Genomic DNA, 22,471 nt, shown 5'->3' on the forward strand with positions numbered 1-22,471 from the left:
CTCCCATGCAGGTGCCCAGACAATAAGGAAGTCCAAAACATGTTTTGGGGAAAGCAAAGGGTTACAATAATCCTCAGTTGCACAGCTATCATCAGCCATTAGTAAGAGTTGGTTATGGCACGGGTGTGATGTGTGATGGGCTGGGGGGCTGTAGGTTTGGACTTTTGGGTAGCAGCCATAACAGCTTGGAGGATGGTCATACTGGGTGAGAGACCTTCGACTGCACAGGAGAGAGAATTCTACTCAGCCTGGTTTCAGAATAATGTGGATTTTTCTAAAAGTAGGGTCAACCTCAGGAAAAGTTAATCAGGCTCTAGTTCCTTTGCTCTGAGATTCTCTTGACTCCTCACTCTTCTAAGTGTCAGATTTGTCAGGCTGACTTGTCTCATCGTCACAAGATGGCTGCCATTGCTCTGGACCCACAACTTCCCCATTCACTTACGGAATAGGAACCACTGGTTCCTACAACCAGAGAACAAATATCCTGAGGTTTGCTCTGACTGTACCCATCAGTGCAAACTGCAAACAAATCACAGTGGCAGGTGAGATCAGATTATGCAGATTGACTTAAACTAGCGGGACCCTACTAAAACAGAAGGTGGGGTCAGTCTAACCTAAGTCTACAGCTGCTATATCCAGAAGAACATCTGGTGTTATGAGTAAGAAAGTGATAGAAGGTCAATGGACCCTGGAAGACCAGCAAACAAATGTCCACCATTTTCTGGGCGCCACGTGAGGCTTCCTGACTCTGGAAAATCCCTAGGAAGGGAGAGGGCTGCTTCTACTCCTTCTTCTTCTTCTTCTTCTTCTTCTTCTTCTTCTTCTTCTCCTTCTCCTTCTCCTTCTCCTTCTCCTTCTCCTTCTCCTTCTCCTTCTCCTTCTTCTTCTTCTTCTTAATCTTGAAGAGTGAAAGAGTGCGTGAACTGGGGGAGGAGTAGAGGGAAAGAGAGAGGGGAAGCATACTCCCTGCTGAGCTCAGAGCCGAAGGAGAGGTTGGATCTCATGACTCCTGAGATCTCCTCCTGAGCTGAAACCAAGAGTTGGATGCTTCACCGACTAAGCCACCCACGTGCCCCCAGAATGTCCCTCATTGGATATGGAGGCAGCATATTCCCAGCCTGGTCAAATGGTGACTCAATGCCAGATTTAATCTGATTAAAGAAAACAAATACAAGAATATTCCTTGTACATCTGAGTTGTCCTAGATTCAAAACTGTTCCCGGTGTGCTTGTATCATGTCTCAACCCTGCACTGAGAAGTCCTCTTGACGGTTTGCCTTCCAAGGTGAATCTTACTCCTCCTTGGCTTTTTAATTTTATATTTTTTTCTACTTTTAGTTTTCCTTTGTCCCATTTGCTCACCTATTTTTAATTTTTTGTCCTTGGATGTCGTTTTGGTTTATCTCAGCTCTTTGTGGGATGATGCCAGGCACATGTTATAAGACCAACCAGTGAACAAAGCCACAAGTAAGCAAGCAAATGAATAAACAAATAAAACCCAAGGGAACTAATGACAAAACACAGCAGTGGGGGAGGTAGTTGTGGGGCTGTTGGAGACACAGCTCACAGCTCCTTCTCTGGGCCTTGCTGTCGCTCTTCCCTGCTATACCTTAGTTTGGGATTGGATGCCCTCGAGGTCCTTTCAAGGCTGACCTTCCAAGGTGATGACTCTAACCCCAGGCCATAGGCATGAGACTAGGGATGGTGAAAGGAGACTGTAAAAGTCAGCTTCCAGTATCATGGTCCCTAGGGCATCCTTGTCCTGTGCCGCTCCCTCACCTCCCAGTCCCCTGGATTTATTGTGTGTGTTACATGACACAAGAGATGGTGATTATATTTCCACATATGTACTTAGATTTACCTGAACACAAGACTCCATGAACAGATCCCAGGTCCTTTGTCATGGACACTCCCGAAGGTATATCAGTGCTATCTGGCAATTGCACTTGAAAGATTCTGCTCACTGCCACATTCTGGGTAGTGGTAGAGTTCCATTCATGTAGGATTGCATATAAAATACCAAAACTACCTTCAAAGATTAGGACTTCTTGTGGTCTTTCCAGCAGGAGAGAAAAAAGAATACACCAATCCCTACTGAACTTCTCTTTGGGCTTGAGGACAGTTGAAAGGAGGTCAGTTAGAACCTCCCTCCTTGGAAATCTGTAAACTGAGGCTCTTACTCTTGTTGAATTGACCACAATCTGACCCTCCTCACCACCAGGGGTGAGCCGGGCTACAGGCAAATAAAGGAAAGTGGGTTACCCCGGAGAAGGCAGGTGAGGGGACACAGGACGATCTGGGGCTCTCTGCTGCTGTCTCTGCATTTTCCTTTGTGTCATGATCTCTTCATCTGTCTTGCTGTGTTACCAGTGAGCTTAGAGCAAGTCTTACCAACAGTGAATAAGGGGAGGGGGAGGGAGATGAGCTTTATTACAGCCCTTTGCTCCCCTGCCCCGTTTAAAAATTTTCCTTAGACTCTGGGAACACCAATATTTGGGCTCCATCAGCCTCGGCCTTACTAAAACTTCTGCTCACAAATTTTAGGTGATTTCCCTAACCAACCCAAATGAATTCTCAGGGGAAAAAAAATAAAGAAATTTACTTAAGCCTACGCATTTAAGTCTTTGTTCTTCTAACTAAAAGAGCAAAACTAAACAGATTTAGATGAAAGTTCACTGAAGAGTCAGTGGCTTGCAGCTGGCACTGGCCACAGACTCAGGAACCATTAGGACTCCCAGGAGATCCTTTGAGGACCATGGCTGGTTCTATTTGCTCCCAATTAAGACTGATGCTTTGTTCCCCTGGGGGTTAAGTCCGGGAACCTGAGTATTGTAGAAAGTCCATTAGTATTCCAAATTGAATTATTACAACAGCTGCTTCTAGCACTCCTCAAGAAAACAAGAGAGCAGTTCAAAGAGCAGCTGGGTAGAGAGAATGGGAAGTGGGCATGCAGGTTGCTCTGTCAGCACAGACTGGAGCTGAGCCATTCTGCCATGTCCCTTCAGAGGTACTGTGAGTCCAGGGCCAGGGAGCCAGAGACCTGCCTTCTGATTCTGCTTCCAATGCTGTTTACCAATGTAGATTCTTTCCCTCTCTGAGTCTCCATTTCTTTGTCTGTGAAATGTGAGTGTAGCCCCCTTCTTCCATCTCTCTCAATAAATAATGCATGGGAAAACACCTAGGGAGAACCCAGCGGGAAGGAATTCATGGCTCACACCCCACAACCTGTCACTCTTTGATTAGGGGTCCCCTCTGGATTCTCCCCTCCACAGTTCATGAGCTATGGCTCCAAATTGCTAAAGCCACTTGGGGCATGATTTGAAGGAGCCTTGGATGGCCTGTTTGTGGCTCTGGTTACCTCTGCCTGCCGCACACCCGCCATCTGGTGGCCACTTCTGCAAGCCTCGACGATCAGGGCTTCTCAAATCTCAATGTGCTCAAGAGTTCCCTGGGGATGTTGTGAAAATGCAGATTTGGATTCAGTGAGTCAGAGGTGGGCCCCGGGGCCCTATGTCTCTGACAAGTTCCTAGGAAATGCCTATGCTGCTGCTCTGCGGGCCACACTTCCAGCAGCAAGCCCTAGGGACTGAGGGATGGAAGGAAGAGGCAGGAAAGCAACTCCCGTGTGGAAGGCTCCTGCCACGTGCCAGGTCAGTTGATGTCAGCCATCTGCTCTGGTCTCTCCAGTTTCCAGGGCAACGGTTTGCCCTGTGACCTCACTTCTTTATGGACCTAAGGATTGTTGATTACTTTATTAAGGATTGTTGATTTAAAAAAAAAAAAAAGGATTGTTGATTAATCAGTTTGTTCAGCTTCTTACTTGTTAGTGGATTGACTACCAAGCTTCTTACACTTTAGACCAGAAACTAGCCATTCCCATCTCAAATAGCTCCAGAGAGCAGTCAAGCGCAAATGCAAAATGTGGTGAGGGACACCCGGGAGGCTCCGTCAGTTAAGCCTCTGCCTTCGGTTCAGGTCATGATCCCAGGGTCCTGGGATCGAGGCCCAAGTTGGGCTTCCCTGCTCAGCAGGGAGTCTGCTTCTCTCTCTGCTTCTCCTCCCTGCTCATGCTCTCTCTCTCTCTCAAATAAATAAGAAATTTTTTTTAAAAATAAAAGAAAATGTGGTCAGGTACAGATTAAGAGTCATAAGTATATCAGAGAAGGAGATACATACCAATTTTTATAGAAAACACAATTATTATATTTCTGAAAATATAGTAGTATGAGTTCAGAAAAGTTAAGGAGATGGAAATAACTTCTCAAAAATCAATTGTATTCCTACATACCATCAGTATACAAAAGGAAAAAAAAGCAGGAACAATACTCTATTTACAGTGGCAACAAGTATCCAATAATTGGAAACAAACATCATTCGAGGCATGACAGAATTAAGGGGGAAAAAATTGTGGAAGTGTTTTGGGAGTACAAGAGATGGCAGAGTGATTGACCAGGAATCACTCTTGGGAGAAGCCAGGGAGAAGAACGATAAAAATGACATTAATTTCTAGGCTGGAAGCTCTCAAATTGTATCAAACAGAAGACGTTCTGTAATATGGGCTCTACCTCCAAATATTTCCATTTCCCTTTGTCAGAGGTAAGGCCAATAAGAAAGCTGGGCTCAGGGGCACCTGGGTGGCTCAGTGGGTTAAAGCCTCTGCCTTCGGCTCAGGTCATGATCCCAGGGTCCTGGGATCAAGCCCCACATCAGGCTGTCTGCTCCGCGGAGAGCCTGCTTCCTCCTCTCTCTCTTTCTACCTGCCTCTCTGCCTACTTGTGATTTCTGTCTGTCAAATAAATAAAATCTTAAAAAAAAAAAAAAAAAGAAAGCTGGGCTCAGGGCTCAGAAACATAGTTATTTAGTGTTTTTAAATCCCTCCAAGACTCCACTGAGCTACATAAATTGCTAGTGAAGAACAATTGAACAATACAAAGATCTCTTCAAGGGAACAATGTTAGATTCTTCCTACAAGATTTGAACTTACTACAAGGTAGCAATTGCTGAACTACATCATTGCTCTTTTTTTTTTTTAAGATTTTATTTATTCATTTGACACACAGAGAAAGATCACAAGTAGGCAGAGAGGCAGCCAGAGAGAGGGGGGGTAAGCAGGCTCCCTGCTGAGCAGAAAGCCCGATGCTAAGCTCCATCCCAAGACCCTGGGATCATGACCTGACCCGAAGGCAGAGGCTTTAACCCACTGAGCCACCCAGGTGCCCACATCATTGCTTCTTAAAGTTTTGAAACATCAGCAGCATCAGAGGTACTGGAAAACTATAAGAGTTAAATATGTATATGTCAGGTCAAAATTCATAGTGTGAAGGAAAAAAATAACTTTTTGATAGTGGCCAGCCACAGCTTTCAACTGAATGAAGGTTTCCCTCTGATCCACCCGAAACACCGAACATTGCCACACTCTTCTGATGGATTGGAATTAAACATAAAATACCATTGTGATGACAAAAAGCCAAAAAAGAACAGAATAACATATTTGTCCCAGCTGTAGAAGGAGATGTGATTCATTATTTTGAAAGAGAGAAGGTATCGGCACTAAAATAGACAAGTTCAAACACACATTGGACAATAAAGTCTGCCTAATAAAGTTTGATCAAACAAGTACCAAACCACTCCCAAATGGAAGTTTGTCAGACTCCACAAGTACTTCTTTAAATATACATATACCCCCAAATAACTTTTAATAGGTAGTGAAACAATGGACATGCGCAAACTTGCAATGTTTTGATTTTTTTTTTACACACCAGGGGCCACTGTCACATTAGCATGTGTGCCATTGAGTTGAATTCCTTTTGCAGAGACCTCAGAACAAATCTCTTCCTGCTGTCTCTGTGCATTTATTTTATCTTCTTTAAATGTGTCCTTGATTAGAATAAGTGTAGTTCTGCCATGATCTTTTCTTTAATCTAGGCTGATGCACATCCGCTCATGTATATATAATTGTACCAGGGAGTACCATACGCCCTGTTCCCAATTAAGCGTCGGGCAGGGCTCAGAATCATCTGCTTAGCGCATGTTCTCATCATGGTGTCCTAGCCGATTGCACAATAACACAAGAACATGTAACTGGTCACTCTGTAATAATGTCACATTATAAACAGTGATGGGATTAACCATAAATTTGGGGTGCTACTTCTCTAAACTACATTTACGATAAGGAATTGAGTGATTATCCAACCTTACTAGTAAACCAGTTTTTTTCTGATTTTTAATGTCAAACTAGCACTTTTTAAATTAATAAACTTTGTCTTTTAGAGCAGTTTCAGGTTCACAGGGAAACACGGCAAAAGCCTCTATGCTCTTCTTCATCCCTTGCTCCCCACCAACCCCTAGGAAGGTCTCATCTCTTTACTTTTTCAGAATGTCATAGAGTTGGAATTATAGAGTAAATAACCTTTTTGGGTTGGATTCTTTCACTTAGTAACATGCTTTTAAACTTCCTCATGTCTTTTGATAGCTTGATAGCTCATTTCTTTATTTTTTTTTAAGATTTTATTTATTTGTTTGACAGAGAGAGAGAAAGGGAGAGAGCACAAGCAGGGGGAGAAGCAGAGGGAGAGGGAGAAGCAGGCTCCCCACCGAGCAGGGAGCCCGACAACGAGGGACTCAATCCCATGATCCCAGGATCATGACCTGAGCCAAAAGCAGAGGCTTTTTTTTTTTTTTAAAGATTTTATGTATTTATCCGACAGAGAGAGATCACAAGCAGACAGAGAGGCAGGCAGAGAGAGAGACAGGAAGCTCTCTCCCCGCTGAGCAGAGAGCCCAATGTTGGACTCGATCCCAGGACCCTGAGATCATGACCCGAGCTGAAGGCAGCGGCTTAACCCACTGAGCCACCCAGGCGCCCCCAAAAGCAGAGGCTTAACCATCTGAGCCACCCAGGTGCCCCAAAGCTCATTTCTTTATAATGCTGAACAATATTCCACAGTCTGAATGGAGCATGGTTTATTTGTCCACTTATCTACTGAAGGGCATCTTCATTGTTTCCACCTCCCTCCATCAACCCTCAGTTTGTTCTCTATTGTTAAGAGTCTCTTATGGTTTGTTCCCCTCTCTTCTTTTTTTCTTTTTCCCCTTCCCCTATGTTCATCTGTTTTCTTAAAATCCACACGTGAATGAAATCACATGGTATTTGTCTTTCTCTGACTGACTTGTTCATTTAGCATGATAAACTCTAGCTCTGTCCATGTCATTGCAAATGGCAAGATTTCTTTGTATTTTTGTTTTTGATGGCTGAGTAATATTCATTTATCCATTCCTCAGTCGATGGACATTTGGGCTCTCTCCACCGTTTGGCAGTCTTGTGTCTTTAGAGGACTCACCAGAGGTTGGCAGGCATCACAGATTGAGGGGCACAGTGCCAAATTGTATGTGTCGGTATTGGCTGCCTTGGGGCAGGGTTTCTCTTCCTCTTGTGAGATCTCAACCCAGGGGCCAATGGGGAGGTCAGATACACACACAGATTCTGCTTTAGGGCACAGGAATCGCTTTTGTTCTACAAAGACATAACCTCAGTTATTAAATCAGCAGTGAACATGATAATAGGTAGAAAATGTTTTCTCTGGCTGGACCGATGCTTCTAAGCAACAACTTCTGGAAGGGCTGATGGACAGCTAGTTGTCTCTGCAAGACCCTCTCCTGTTAAGTGACTAAAACCTAATTTCATTCAATTCAGTGGGATCTCAGCTTTGTCGAAGCCTCTCCTCAACCCCCCTCCCTAGCTTTCAGAGGCCTATGGAGAACCAAACTCACCAGCTGGGACTGGGAAAGAGGGCAGGATATCTGGTCCTCTATAGTTATCATCAGTTTCTATTGACACCCGCACTGTCGTGTGGTATTGGGTAGAGATCAGGCAAACAGCCATGGCCTCTACAGGCTCTCCAAGCTAACGCCGGCTTGCCCCTCTCCAAGGGCACAGCAAATATTCAGCCACTCTTCGATGGCGCTCCAAGTAGAGACCAGGAAATAAGGCGTATTTAGAGCCATTTCTCTTCTACACTCACATGGAGTGCAGGGGAATTTTAGGACAACTGTCACTTTCCCGAGCTCCAGCAGGACAGGACTGTGTCTCTCAGAGTATTCTTCCAAGTCTGTTGTTCATATAAATGTTTTATGCCCTCAGCCTTTGGGGCTAGATTCTGATATTTCAAAAACTTTTACTCTGATGACTGCTGCCTCTGCCTTGAATTTCAAAGGTTTGTTTTTAAAACCAAAAAGTTAGGAATTATTGTTTTTGTCTACTGTTCTCCTCTAGGAATCATCTCTGAAGAAATGAATGCCTTACCTTAATGTTTTAGTTCTAATGAAGGGAATATTGAAAATAAGAAATATATTCATATTTTAAAAATTGGCCCATTGTACATACATGAAGCCAGCTATCATCATCTTTTTTTTTTTAAGATTTTATTTATTTGTTAGAGAGAGAGAGAGAGCACAAGCAGGCAGAGCAGCAGGCAGAGGGAGAAGCAGGTTCCCTGCTAAGCAAGGAGCCTGATGCAGGGCTCCATCCCAGGACCCTGGGATCATGACCTGAGCTGGAGGCAGACACTTACCCAAGTGAGCCACCCAGGTCCCCCTAGTCTTTTTCTTTTTTTAAGATTTATTTATTTATTTATTTTGGGGTGGAGGGACAGAGGGAGAGTGAGAATCTCAAGCAGACTCCTTACAGAGCTCAAAGCCCGATAAGGGGCTCGATCTCAAGACCCTGAGATCACAACCTGAACTGAAACCAAGAGTCAAATGCCCAACCGACTAAGCCACCCAAGTGCCCTCACAAATCATAAAGTCTTAAAGAACCAAAATGGACCTCTTCCTTTTCAAGATCAAGCGATTCATGATCATAAAATGTGTTTAGGCTAAACAAAGCCAGAAACATTATTTTCCTTAAAGATTAACTTCAGAAATTTATTATGCATAAATTCCTGAAAACAAAATATGATCCTAGCTAATTAAAATCAACAAAACCTGCCATGTTCTGCATGGACTTGATACCAGAACCCCAGGATCATGACCTGAGCCAAAGGCAGACGCTTAACCAACAAGCCACCAGGTGCCCTATTGGTAACATTTTAAAAGTGCCATAATGATCCCTAAGTGTTAACCTTTCCTTAGAATAAAAGACAATTACAATAGCACTGTGGAACAGAAGTATGTAAGTCCCAAAGTGAATCCAACCACATGTGTAATTTTAAGTTTTGTAACAGCCACGCTAAAAAGAGTAAAAAGAATAGTGGTGGGGATGTCTGAGGTGGCTCAGTTGGTTGGGTGGCTGCCTTCAGCTCAGGTCATGATCCCAGGGTTCTGGGATTGAGTCCCATATCAGGCTCCTTGATTGGCAGGGAACCTGCTTCTCCCTCTGCCTGCTCTGCCTGCCACTCTCCCTCCCTGTGTGTGCTCGCTCTCTCTCTCTGACAAATAAATAAATAAAATCTTAAAAAATAATAATAACAATAATAGTGGTAGATATGTGTCTTCATACATTTGTCAAAACCCATAGGATGTATAACACCAAGAATCAACCTTCATGTAAACTCTGGACTTGGGGTGACAGTAACGAATCAGTACATGTTCATTGATTGTAACAAATGTGCTGCTCAGAGCAGGATGTTGACGGTGGGAGAGCCAGTGCCTATGTTGGCGTCAGGGCTATATGAGAAGTCTCTTAGTTTCTGTTCAATTTTGCTGTGAACTGAAAACTGCTTTAAAAAAAAAAAAAAAAAGTCTGTATAAAACAAAAACAAAAACAACCCAAAACTCAAAATAAATTTAAAAAGACAGGTGGAATTAATTTCAATAATATTTTACATTCTTATTTTCATACCAAGTCTTTAAAATCTGGTGTCAGCACATTTCAGTTTGGACTTGTTATCTCTCCAGTACTCAAGAGCCACATGCAGCGAGTGGCTACCATGATAGACGGTACAACTCAAGATTTTTGACTCTCCTTTCCTGGGATAGAACTGGGAAGTAAGGTGGGAAGTAAATTCAACCAGTCAGTTCTGTGACCCATGTTGAAGGTTGTTCATAGATCTCATATAGTTCTGGAGTGTTTAACATCATTCATGGTCTGTCAGGCACTGTATTAGACATTTTAAATATAATATCTTCCTTCCTGTTCTTAAGAAGTCCAAGATAGGGGCGCCTGGGTGGCTCAGTGGGTTAAAGCCTCTGCCTTCGACTCAGGTCATGATCCCAGGGTCCTGGGATCGAGCCCCGCATCGGGCTCTCTGCTCAGCAGGGAGCCTGCTTCCTCCTCTCTCTCTCTCTCTGCCTGCCTCTCTGCCTACTTGTGATCTCTGTCTGTCAAATAAATAAATAAAATCTTAAAAAAAAAAAAAAAAAAGAACTCCAAGATAAACGTAAAGGGAAAAACCGAGACCCAGAGAAGTTAAATGATTTTGCCCACGGTCAGATAGCTAGTTAACAAAATGAACTACTAATGTGATTAACAGCTAGGGAATGCAATTGGACTTAGGTGTATCTTAAGCCCATGCTCTTTACACTACATTACATTGCTGCTTTCTATTTCATGGGAAACCTAACTGCTTCTGGTGGTCTGATCAGAGGGAAACAGGATATAAGATACTGGGTTCATCAAAACACGGTAAGATAATCCCACAGTGGATGTGCTGTTTGTTCAAGCATACTGCCCGAGGATCAGATCACTTGCCTCAGTGGACAGTCATCAGTAGACTTTCTATATCCTATGTGCTTCATAGGGTGCCCCCCACCCCCACCCAGAAAGGTTAATGAGCCATATAGTTGGCCAGAAAGTGTTTGGATAAGGGCCACAATTGTCCCTGTTTCTTGACTTCCCCCATGATATAGTGGCTGGTCAGCCATCTTTTGGTGTGAGAGGATCTCAGGCAGCTTCCATTTGATGGCTCATCATCACCACTCAGATTTCAGCCATTCTTCTAACATATCCATCTCTAATATAAATCTTGGTAGCAGAGAAATTGTCTCTACTATCAGGTGCCCTCAACCTCATTACTATATCGATTTACTTGTCCAGAGCAACTTTACTGCCATATCTCATAAGAATTACCTGGAAATAAAGTCATTTTTTATTCTATAGCTAAGAGCTCTCCAAGTATTCAGGCATTCTCTTCATGCCTGAGACTCCAGGGATCACCTCTGTGAGTCGACAGAGGTGCAGCCAACCACTCCTGTTATTAGGGACTTGGGATCTTTGAATCACAACTGAGTCGTCCTTTATGCTCTTCCTCCTTCTTCAGCTCCTTCTGAGTCACTGATTTCTGTTGGGACGGGTGGATAGTCTTTCCTCTTGGAACTGTTATGGGTTGAACTGTATGTCCCTGCCTCCCCAAAATTCATAAATTGAAGTCCTAATGCCCAGTACCTCAGAATGTGACCATATTTAGAAATAGAAATTATTGTAGACGTTATTTGTTAATATGCAGTCGTACTGGAGTAGGATGGGCCTCTAAGTCAATATGACTAGTGTCCTTATAAAAAGGATAAATTTGGACACACACACACACACACACACATGGAGAATTCCATGTGAAAATGAAGGCAGAGATCAAGTTGATGTGTCTACTAGCCCAGAAGTGCCAAAGACTGCCAATAACACAGCAGAGGCTAGGAAAGAGGTATGAGTCAGATTCTCCCTCAGGGCTCGCAAAAGGAACCAACCCTGCCAACACTTTGATCTCAGACTTCTAGCTTCAAGAACTCTGAGACAATAAATTTCTGTTGCTTAAGCCACCCAGTTTTTAGTACTTTGTTATGTCAGCCTAGGAACCTAATACAGGGACCCAGTGGTTGAATGGCCCATCTGCATGGCTTATAATGATGGGTCTACCTATTGAATTATCTTGGAAGTGGTAGCTATTACCTGCATGACCCCATTTTTCCATATGGAAACCTCCCTACAGACCTCTCTTATGACATTTTCTAAGGTGCACAGAGCTAAAGAGATCTGTTTTGCTTGGGACTAAGGAAGTGTCTGAGACATGAGACTTTCAGTTTGAAAATCAGGACAGTCCCAAGGAAAGCAAGATGTGTTGGTCACCTTATACACAGCCCACTTCCTGCCCAGGTCCTTCCAGGGCACAGCTGAACCCAGAGCAACCATCTTAGTCTCCTCAGCTGAGGGAGTTACCACAGGAATTGGGGAATTCTGTGCAGAGGAGTTACATATTGTGGCAGAGGGGTGGAAGCTCTTCAGCGGTCCGGAACTAAAGGTAAGAGGCTCTGAAAGAATGGTGGCAGAGGTGCAGGGAGGGTGTGGAGATGAAGCTGGAAAATGTAATTGGGTCCAATGGCTAAGAACCTCTGACCCCACATTAATAATTGTACATCACTCTGTCTTATAAGAAAACAGGTGGCCTCTCAGACTTTGAAGCAAGAGAGTTGTCATCAGAGAAGATGTTTCAGAAGTTATCTTAATTTATATTTTCCCTTTGTAAACTTAAAATAGAGAAAAGAGATATAAAGGGACCTAAAACACATATAAATTACAATATATGGACTTTGTTTGGAACTTGAAAAACGTAAAAGGAAATTGTGAAATAATGTGGGAAATGTAAACACTGGATATTTAATAATATTAAGGAATTTTAAATTTGTAGCTGTGGTTATATTTTTTTTAAAGGGGGGGGGAGAGGGGGGCCCCCCTGGGGACTCAGTGGTTAAGTGTCTGCCTTCTGCTCAGGTCATGATCTCAGGGTCCTGAGAGCACCCGCTCTTCAGGGAGTCTGCTTATCCCTCTGCCCCCTCCCCTTCTTCACCCCCACCCCCCACCGCTCCCTCTCTCTCAAATAAAATCTTAAAATAAAATAAAATAAAATAAAAGGTGTTAATTTGGGAACGGAGAGAGGGAGAGAGGCACTTTAATAGCCAGTGGGCCCTCTCAAACATTCCCCACAGTAGCTGTGGTGGTAAGGGGTGGAGGGGGACTTACCCCCAAATTACTTCTTAAACAAAATCTAAATCTGACATTCAAGGCTCTCCATATCTAGATACACAAGCATTCCAACACCCTGCAGGAATAACACCCTAACAGGAATAAGTACTTAACAGTCCATCAAAGACACATAGAGGCTACATGTGTCAAAGAGCTTTGGTGGTGAAACTGTCCCTCGGTCCCATTAGGAGAGGGACACTTCAGCAGTGCCCCTCAGATTTTAGGGGAGGTCGAGTTGACCCGGGTGGATTCTTTGCCTGAGAGGCAGCATCTGGTGAGAAAGGATATTAACAGGCTCACTGAGGGTAAAGAGAAGTGAAAGAAAGAGGTTTCTTTGGTTTAGCCTTGGACTATGCCCTAGCTCTCAGGCGAACTTAGAGTGTGATCCTGGCAGGTCAGTGTCCTCTGTGAGCCTCAGTGATCCCAGATGCAAAGCTCAAGAGGTGGTAAAGGTGTTGTAAGGGTCCTTCCTGCTCTGACATCTTCTGACCCGGCACTTGGGGAAAGCTGTCTGCTGGACGCCTCAGCGAAAGCCGACGCACAGCTGGGCCTTAACAAAGAGACGGGGTCTCGGGAATGTTCCCGCCCCCAGCAGGTTTTGGAAACTCCCAGAGGCTGAGGGGCGGGGCTTGAGAGTGCCGCAGCCAATCAGTAAAGGTCCAGGCCGCCGGGGCGGGGTTTCCGCGAGCAGCCGCGGCTGCCAGGCTGGGTCCGAGCATCCCGTGGCTCGAGACCCCCGGCCCGGACATGGCGGCGGTCCCGGCTTCCCGGCGACGTACGCTGCTGCTTCTTCTGGCCGTGGCGGGGGTCGCGGAGGTGGCAGGAGGCCTGGCCCCGGGCAGTGCGGGTGAGTAACTCCTGGAGCAGCGGTCCGGGGCGGTCCAGGGCGGCCGCCTCAGCGCTCCAAGATGGCGCGAGGCAGGGGGCGGGGGTGCGCGCGACCCCCAGACCTGGCCCAAGTCCGGTGACCCAGGGTCGGGAGGTCCCGGGAGGCGGGAGGGGGCCCTGAGACGCGACGAGCGAGGAGACCTCTCCACCCTCGCGCTCTCTGCTCCGAACATCTGCTGCACGGGGAACGGTGACGCGGGTTCGAGGCCTTGCCCTGTCACCCATAGGACAGGGGCCCCCCGTATCGACCCTCCCCCCCACAGCGGACTCTGGTCTCTGCCAGAAGTGGTGAAATGCCTTTGCCCAGGACGGTCGCGAGGGTTGGATGGGATTTCCGAGGTGCAGCCGCCTTACCGCAGCCTTGGCCAGTTACTGTAACTTGACCCACGGTTCAGAAAGGCATACCTCAGGCAGCGAGCAGTGATGGGCCCCACAGCCTACCAGGTTCAAGTGTCTGAGAATGGGCCCGAGCCTGCTGAACCTAATTCTCCTGCGGTCCGCAGCGGGTGCACGGTGTTTCCAACGTAGCGCTGGGCTCTGGCGGGAGATTAAAATCAGTAAACCCTGCTTTCTGGGGGCTGTTGAGCTTAAGGAGTGTTGTGTTCTTGCTCTTGAGGAATTAAACCAAGAATGGGTAAGAAATTGTTCAGTGTATCCCACTTTCTGGGCTTTAGGAGTTGATGCCAACTCTTGTTCCTCCCCCCCAGTCTGTAGGAGGTGGGGTACAGCAGGACACAAGCCACTGGGATTCAAGGAATAAGTGTCCAGAGGAGATGGAAGACTGTGGGGAGGGAGGGAGAGAGATGACATCCAAGAGGGTGGGGGGGAAATTGATCCCCCAGTTGCATAAACATTGTAAGATGCCTGGGATTTATACAAGCGAAGTGGTGAAGTCCATTGCCTACAGGGAGAGACACCTAGAACAAGCAAAATCAAACCCAACAAGATTTTAAGATAGTTTACAGTGTTAAAGGTTTTGTTTGTTTTTAAGACAATAAAGTATTTAAAGAAGAGAGAGAATTGTGTTGGGAACCTAGGATTAGATCATTGTAATTGAGTTCTAAAATTTGGCTGTCAGACATCAAAGGAGAGAAAGAATGAGAATATGCTGTGTATTCTTGGCTAAATCAGCTGACCTTTCTGGGCCCCATTTTTCTCATTAAGCTGATCTAAAGCACTTCCAAAGTTATGGCCCATGGAATACTAGTTGTCCATTCTCATCCCACAACCCCTTGATTCTGTGGAGTAATTAAGAATATTTGAGCAAGTTACTTAGCCTTAGTCTTTTTGTGCATTAATACCCACATTTATTTTATATAGTACCTTATGGATTTTATTGTGAAAATTAATTGAAGTAATACTTGTATAGAATTTAGAATAGTGTATAATGAGCATTGAAATGTAACTATTAAATAAGTTTGGGAAACACTGCACATTGTACCCTTCTCATAAATTCACAAAACATGTTAGATTCACAATAAAGGGTCCAGGGATTCCTGTAGTAAAGAACCTTGTTTGCTGGGGAATGAGAAAAAGACTTCTAGAGGTATGGAGTTTCTTTTTACGATAATGAAAATGTTCTTAAATTAAGTAGTTGTGATGGTTGCACAACTCTGAATATTTTATTTTAAAAGCAACTGAGTTGTACACTTTTAAGGGTAAAGTTAATAGTACGTGATTGTTAATGTGTAAACTGAGGCATATTAAACATTTTAAGAGTTTATTTGAGCAAAGATTGATTTGAATCAGGTAGCACCAAACAGGAAGTGATAGGAGCTAGAGGAAAGATTTTAATAGAGAAGAGGTAGAAGCAAAGCAAGGAAATTATTTGATTGGCTGTAGCTTAGGGGGATGACTTATTGGGAAAGCCTAGGTGTTTGTGATTGGTTGTCCTTAGATTTCGATTTCTTAATCTTGAGGCATTATAGGCTTAGGTTTTGCTTAAGAAGGCTACCAAGCCATTAAAACCACCCCAGTCTAATGGCCTCCTTGTTTAATTGATTTAACATGATTTATATCTCAATAAAAGTATTATAGGGGCACGTGGGTGGATCAGTGGGTTAGGGCCTCTGCCTTCTGCTCAGGTCATGATCTCAGGGTCCTGGGATCAAGCCCTGCATCGGGCTCTCTGCTCAGCGGGGAGCCTGCTTCCACCTCTCTCTCTGCCTATTTCTCTGTCTACTTGTGATTTCTCTGTCAAATAAATAAAATCTTTATTAAAAAAAAAAGTATTATAGGGGCGCCTGGGTGGCTCAGCGGGTTAAAGCCTCTGCCTTCTGCTCAGGTCATGATCTCAAGGTCCTGGGATTGAGCCCCACATTGGGCTCTCTGCTCAGCAGGGAGCCTTGCCCCCCCCAACCCCCACCCTCTCTGCCTGCCTCTCTGCCTACTTGTGATCTCTCTCTATCAAATAAATAAATAAAATCTTAAAAAAAAAAAAGTATTATAGAAAGAAGCTTGTTTGCTTATGAACTCTTTTTTGTTCATGATACCTAAAGGACACATTAGAAAATGCTGGGCTAGGGGCTCTTGGGTGGCTCAGTCCGTTAAGGGTCTGCCTTTGGCTCGGGTCATGATCTCGGCATCCTGGGATCAAGCCCAATATTGGGCTCCCTGCTCAGCAGAGAGTCTTCTTCTCCCTCTGCTCCTGCTCGTTCTCTCTCTCTCTCTCTCAAATAAATAAATAAATAAAATTATTTATTTAAATAAAATTATTTTTTTAAAAATGTTAGGCTAGTTAATTTCTAAAGGCCCTTCCAGCTCTAAAAATCCATGACAACATATAGTTTGCATTGTTTGAGAAAAAGAGAAATTCTGTTTGAACCAAAAATGAGATTTGTCCCTCTATTAAGTTCTAGGAAACATTTATTGCCTGGTCCTTACATAAAGGACATTGAGTATTACAATGGACAAAAGCTTCCATTGTGAATTTGTAGAAAGTGTGGGAAAAGTTCTTCAATCCTCAATAAAAATTTAGAACAGAATATTAAGTTGTATTTCAGTGAAGGCCTGGCTTTTATTCCTGATCAGACAGTCTTCTTTTTCCTCTCGAAGTCTGGGTTTCCCTATATCCTCTGGTATAAGGCTTTATTTAGAAGTCTTAGCTGTTTTTAGCGATTTTTATTGCTTTTCCTGGGGTGGAGATGAGGGAATGATATTGCTAGCTCAGTGAAGGGCACACCTTCTTCATTGGAGGAATGCTACTCTTACTATCCCAGTGTACTTTCCAATGCCAGCACTGCCCTCTCCCCCACTTCTGATATTCTCTTTGAAGGATGGGATGGGACCCTATGCTGTGGTGTCAGGATATGTGTGTCATGGCATCTGATAATAGGTCTGTTTCTATTTAAGATGTTTTGTAATGGTACAAAAAAAGGGAAAGATGAAACATTAAGGGCTAAATTTCAATAAGTTGACATTTACGGAATTATGTAATAGTCAGCCTAGAATCCTGAAAAAGAATGTAATGAATTTTAAGTTAGAAAAAGCAAACGCCTATCTGGAGGAAAGTAATAAAAAGCAGATTCTCTTCTCAAAGACTTATCTTGGCCCACATTGTGGAAAGAGCTAGGATTGGTGATAGACCAGATATGACAGTTTATTCTGGTATGCTGCTAAAAGTTCCTCTCTCATATCCGTAGATTTAAGCAATCTCAGTAACCATACTTTTCACTGTATACCTTTTCTAGAAGGAATTGGAACGATGTCAAGGAGGTAGTTTTTATATACTTTAAGTGTGGTTTTTAAAAGAGCAAAACATCTCACAGAAGTTTGTTTATTCAAAAAACCTGTATTTATTCAGTGCTTGCTAGCTGTCAGGCACTATTCTAAATACAGGATTGCTGCTTTCAAGGAGCTTACATTCTACCGGAGGAGAGATAGACAATAAACAAATAAATAAAATGTGTTTTGATAGTAATAAGTAGGCTGTGAAGGAAACCAGCTGATAAAAGGAGTGTGTGTGTGTGTGTGTGTGTGTGTGTGTGTGTGTGTGTGTTGGATGGTGGTGGGGGGTGGTTCTTTACACAGTGGTAACAAGAGAGTCCTTTTTGGGAAGGAAAGTTCAGAAGCAAAATCTGAAGACTGAATGTCTAAGAAAAATAGGGTTAGGGACCAGAAAGTGCAGAGGCCCAAAGTCAAGAAGGAACCAGTATGGTTGCAACATGGTGAACAGGAGGGTGGGCTAGGGCTAGCAGTACTGAGCCTTGCAAAAAGCCACATAAGGACTATGGATTTTATTCCTTGTGCAGAAAGAAACCAATAGACTACTGTGTAAGAAATGTAAGCTTTGATTTGTATTTTAGATCACTCTGGCTGCTGAAAAAAAATGATTGTAGTGTGGTAGGAGTAACAGCCGGTCGACTGGAAGAAGCCCTCTGAAGTACTTGAAGCAGGAGATAGTGGTCATTTACAGTGAAGTGGTGGTAGAAATAAAAGAGGAGAGATTCAGGATACCACCTGAATCTGATTCCACATGGATTGGATGTGGGAAGTGAGGGAAGGAAAAATTAAAGATTACTTGTAGGTTTTTACCTTGAGCAGTTTATTAAAAAATGATGCCATTTACTGGAGTCTGGAAGTTGGGGAGAGGAGCACAGATTGGAGGAAGGTTGGCACGTGAGCCAAGAAGAGCATCAAACGTTCCGTTTTTGTATGTGTTTAAGATGGATAATAGAAATGACTGCTTAGGTCCATTTCATACCTATCAGTAATCCATTCAGCAAATATTTGTTAAGCTGTTAATAGTGCCAGATACTGGGATAGGTGCCAGGTATAAAGGGATAAGCAAAAACAGACATGGTCTCTGCTTTCATGGGTTTATTGTTTAGTAGGAAATTCAGACATTAATTATCATATATATGTGTATATATATATATCTACATTGCTAACATGTGGTTGTATTAGTACATACCCATTTACATTCTAAACATGAAGAATATATCTGAGGAAAATGTGATTTAGTTAAGTATATAGCATGTAATATGATGGATGTTGTAAAGCACACAGATAACATGAAGAAGATGTCAAGAAGACTGTAACATTAAGGGAAACTTTTTGGTCATGCCACTGGGTGCCAAGCCTTTTTACTTTTAGATTCCTTTTTTATAGATGGAGTCCTGCAGCGTAGAATGGACAAAGGAATTATCTAAAATTACTGGCTATTAGCCTCTTTGGGGAGGACCTTAGAAGAGTCATTTGCTTTGGTTATTCCAGCATGATGAATGTCTAGGTTATGGCTCTTTTGACCCCTTAAAGGAACAGAAACCAAGGTGGCTCAGGATTGGGCGGCTAGTCTATAGCACCTAACAGGAAAGCACATGGAAAACCAAAGGTAGGAAATTCAGCAAAGCAGACCTCAGGGACTGCTGTGGGAACTAGAAAGCTGCCAGGAGCTGAAACTACTGTTAAAGACAGTCTCTCTGTACCTTTCATAGCTTCTCTGTGCCTCTCTTACATTTCCCACTCCCCACCAATCAGCTTCCTTTTTTTACTCATCATTTCTGAGCTGCCATAAAACTTCAGCTTCCTTAGCTGCAGCCCTTCTTGACCTTATGGCTTCAGGGCCCACAACCACATGGCCATACACTTCTGTGCCTGAATATATGATTGGGTCCAATTTATCTTTCGACTTAGGCCAAAACCTTGTATGATGTTGCTAAATTATTGATTGGTCTCTGTGTGAAGTGTGATACTAGAGTGTCCCAGTGGGAGAAATACAACTTTTTTTAGTTTTTTTTTCTGATAAATTCATTGTATAACTAAGAAATTTTTACTTATTAACCAATGAATATCATCTTTTGAGCTGAGCAGTATGCCAAGTGGATACAAGAAGTTTACAGTCAAATTGGGGATACCATAAGTACACACATGAAGTAATTAGAGAAGATTTAAATGTTAAAGTTGCCAGTTCTGACTAGACTATCAGGACTTTCAATAACCAAAAAATCAACAGGGCTTAGAGTTATTGGAGAGTTGAGGTAGGATTTAAGCCTTGAAAGATGTTCTGGATTTAGGACAGCAGCGAAAGGGCACTAAACATTTCAGTCAGAAGGCTGTGTTCATGGCAACTGTAGGCTTTCCTTGTTAAAAAATAATAGAAAGTCAGGGAAGGTAAAGTTATAAGAAGACTTTGAAAGTTTAGAACTGGAATAGCAGGAGGCCATTGTGGGCCCTTTATTAGAAGAGTGACATCATGAAGGGTCTTTCTGGTAGTCATACCTGCAATAGAATCAGACGAATATAACTGGCTGTTTTGTCACTGTAGTACAAGGGAAGCAGTGGAGAAGGGTATCTGTAATTTGCCAATGATTAAGAAAAAATATTTATTTCTCTAGATAGATAAATAAAGCCGTATGATGAAATGTTGGCAATGTTGAACCCAGGTAATGGGTATATGGGTGGTCACTTTTGTTTGGCTCTTCCTTAGCTGATGATACATTTTATATAGAAATACAAATACCACATATTTTTAAAGGAATAAATGTAACAATTGCAAGAATGGGCTTTTAAGTTGAAGATATAGTTGTCATTTAAATGTTTTAAAAATGTCCATTTCCAGGCTGTTTTGAAAAAAAAAAATGTAATTAAAAATAAGATGAGTTTTTTTTTATTATTAACACATCTTGTTTTTTTTAGAATGACTTTTTCTAGTATCAGCTCAGATGTAGTTTTTTTCCCTCCTCAACAGTGTGGGATATATATATATTCTGTTTTAGTAATTAATTCTTTAGGAAGACCTTAATTAGGGGGAATCTTTGTTTTCTTTAAAAAAGAAAGCAGGAATGGCTTTTCATTAAATTGAATTATAGCTTTTAAGAGGTTTCTGTGGCAAAATTCCTTTTAACTTCAAAAATCCTATAATTCTATGAATATTTTAGTTTTAGATTAGGGTATTTGTTTTTTTAAGTGCTGGTTGGTCTTAGAAGTTGCATTTTTCCCTTGTGGCTGGAGCATGTGCTTCCTGCTAACTTGCCTATCTTTAGTACACATGTGGCCCAAACTGTTAGACCTTGATGTTTCTAATTATTGGATAATTCTGCTTGCATATTTCTAGGTTACACTGATGTCTTCTTAAAGCCAATATACATGGCTTTTAGCAATCTCTTTGGTTTTTATTAATTTTATAATTACAGACTTGGAATGAGGTGTAAAATATCCATATGTCTTTAATGAGGATAATACCTGGGCTTTTTATTTTCATCATGTCAATATCAAGTTTATTTTTAACTAATTTACCTTTATCTGTTCAATTCCATTTCTTGAGAATAAGAGTTTTTTTTTTTTTTTAAAGATTTTATTTATTTATTTGACAGAGAGAGATCACAGCAGGCAGAGAGGCAGGCAGAGAGAGGGGAAGGGAAGGAAGCAGGCCCCTGCTGAGCAGAGAGCCCGATGCGGGACTCGATCCCAGGACCCTGAGATCATGACCTGAGCCGAAGGCAGCCGCTTAACCCACTGAGCCACCCAGGTGCCCTTGAGAATAAGAGTTTTAAACTATTTTTCTTAAAGAACAAGAAATTAGATTAGAATCAAATTATAAAAACAAAACATTTTTCTAAAATTGTCTTATATAAAAACATTAGGCCTTGGAGAGTTTTTTTGCACTCTAATTGTTAAATGACCCAATTAATCCATTTTAATAGCTCTAAAAAAGACAAAGACCTTTAGTTGCCACATTAATTGCATTTGAATCGCTTCTCCCCATGTGAAGGGGTGGCATGTGAATTGATGTCTATTTGTAGACTTTTATTTCTTGAAAAATATGTACTGTTAAAGATTGTAAAAAGTTTTGTTATTTCAAGGAAGAAAAATGTGCACCAATGTAATAATGGTTAAGGTTAAGGATAGGATATGGAAAATATGATGGAACATAGGTCCCCTAGCCTGTTCGTGGAGTGTGGCAGTCCTCTCAAGGGAGGAAATGTACTATTAGTGAGGAATGCTCTGTTGGGAGGGGGAAGGGAGTTATTACCAGAAGACTCTGGGCTGCCCTCTGTGATCCCATATTGTCAGAATTATCAGAAGGCTTTTAGAGGGGCCCCTGCGTGGCTCAGTCCTTGGGTGTCTGCCTCTGGCTTGGGTCATGGTCCCGAGTCCCGAGTCAGGCTCCCTGCTTGGTTGGGAGCCCGCTTCTCCCACTCCTACTCCCCCTGCTTGTGTTCTCTCTCTCTGTCTGTCAAATAAATGAATAAAATCTTTTTTTAAAAAGGGGGGGGAGCTTTTGAAAGACTAGAAGGAAATATGTCAAAATGTCAGCATAGGTTCTGGCAAGACAGTGGGAGTATAGATCATTTTTCTTCTTATTTTCCAAACTTTGGGGTTTCTTTAAAAAAAAGAATTATTTAAAAAATTTAATTTTGGTGGTCACTACTTTGTATATTTGACCTTAACTATTAAACAGGGGGAAATGGGCTTTTATATTTTTAATAAAACTTTCCATTGTTATTGGACTTTTAATTTTAATTATAACACATTTTGCTTCTGTTCTAAATAGACCTTTGCTCCAAGAAACTGTTTTACAAAAGTCCCTAGGCCCAAATCAGACTCTTGTCTGCCTGGTTGTTTACTTTTGCTAAGCTTGTGCTTATTGGGACCATATGTTATCCTGAGTTATCTTTGCTCATGATCAGCTGGA

At 42.6% G+C, this 22,471-nt stretch overlaps 1 protein-coding gene across 2 annotated transcripts in view; it reads left to right on the forward strand.

The window, feature by feature from the left end:
- The first annotated feature begins 13,616 nt into the window (after nt 1-13,616).
- RECK (reversion inducing cysteine rich protein with kazal motifs) overlaps nt 13,617-22,471 on the forward strand; it is a 74,614-nt gene continuing 65,759 nt past the window's right edge. The window contains exon 1 of one of the 2 annotated variants that reach the window (XM_082694811.1): nt 13,617-13,795. In XM_082694811.1, coding sequence (XP_082550937.1) covers nt 13,696-13,795 — 100 coding nt within the window. In that variant the 5' untranslated portion in view covers nt 13,617-13,695. The remainder of the gene's footprint in view (nt 13,796-22,471) is intronic. The other variant, XM_082694812.1, reaches the window with a different exon arrangement.

Source organism: Mustela nivalis (assembly GCF_964662115.1).
Source record: "Mustela nivalis genome assembly, chromosome: 13".
Classification (NCBI taxonomy): Eukaryota; Metazoa; Chordata; class Mammalia; order Carnivora; family Mustelidae; genus Mustela; species Mustela nivalis.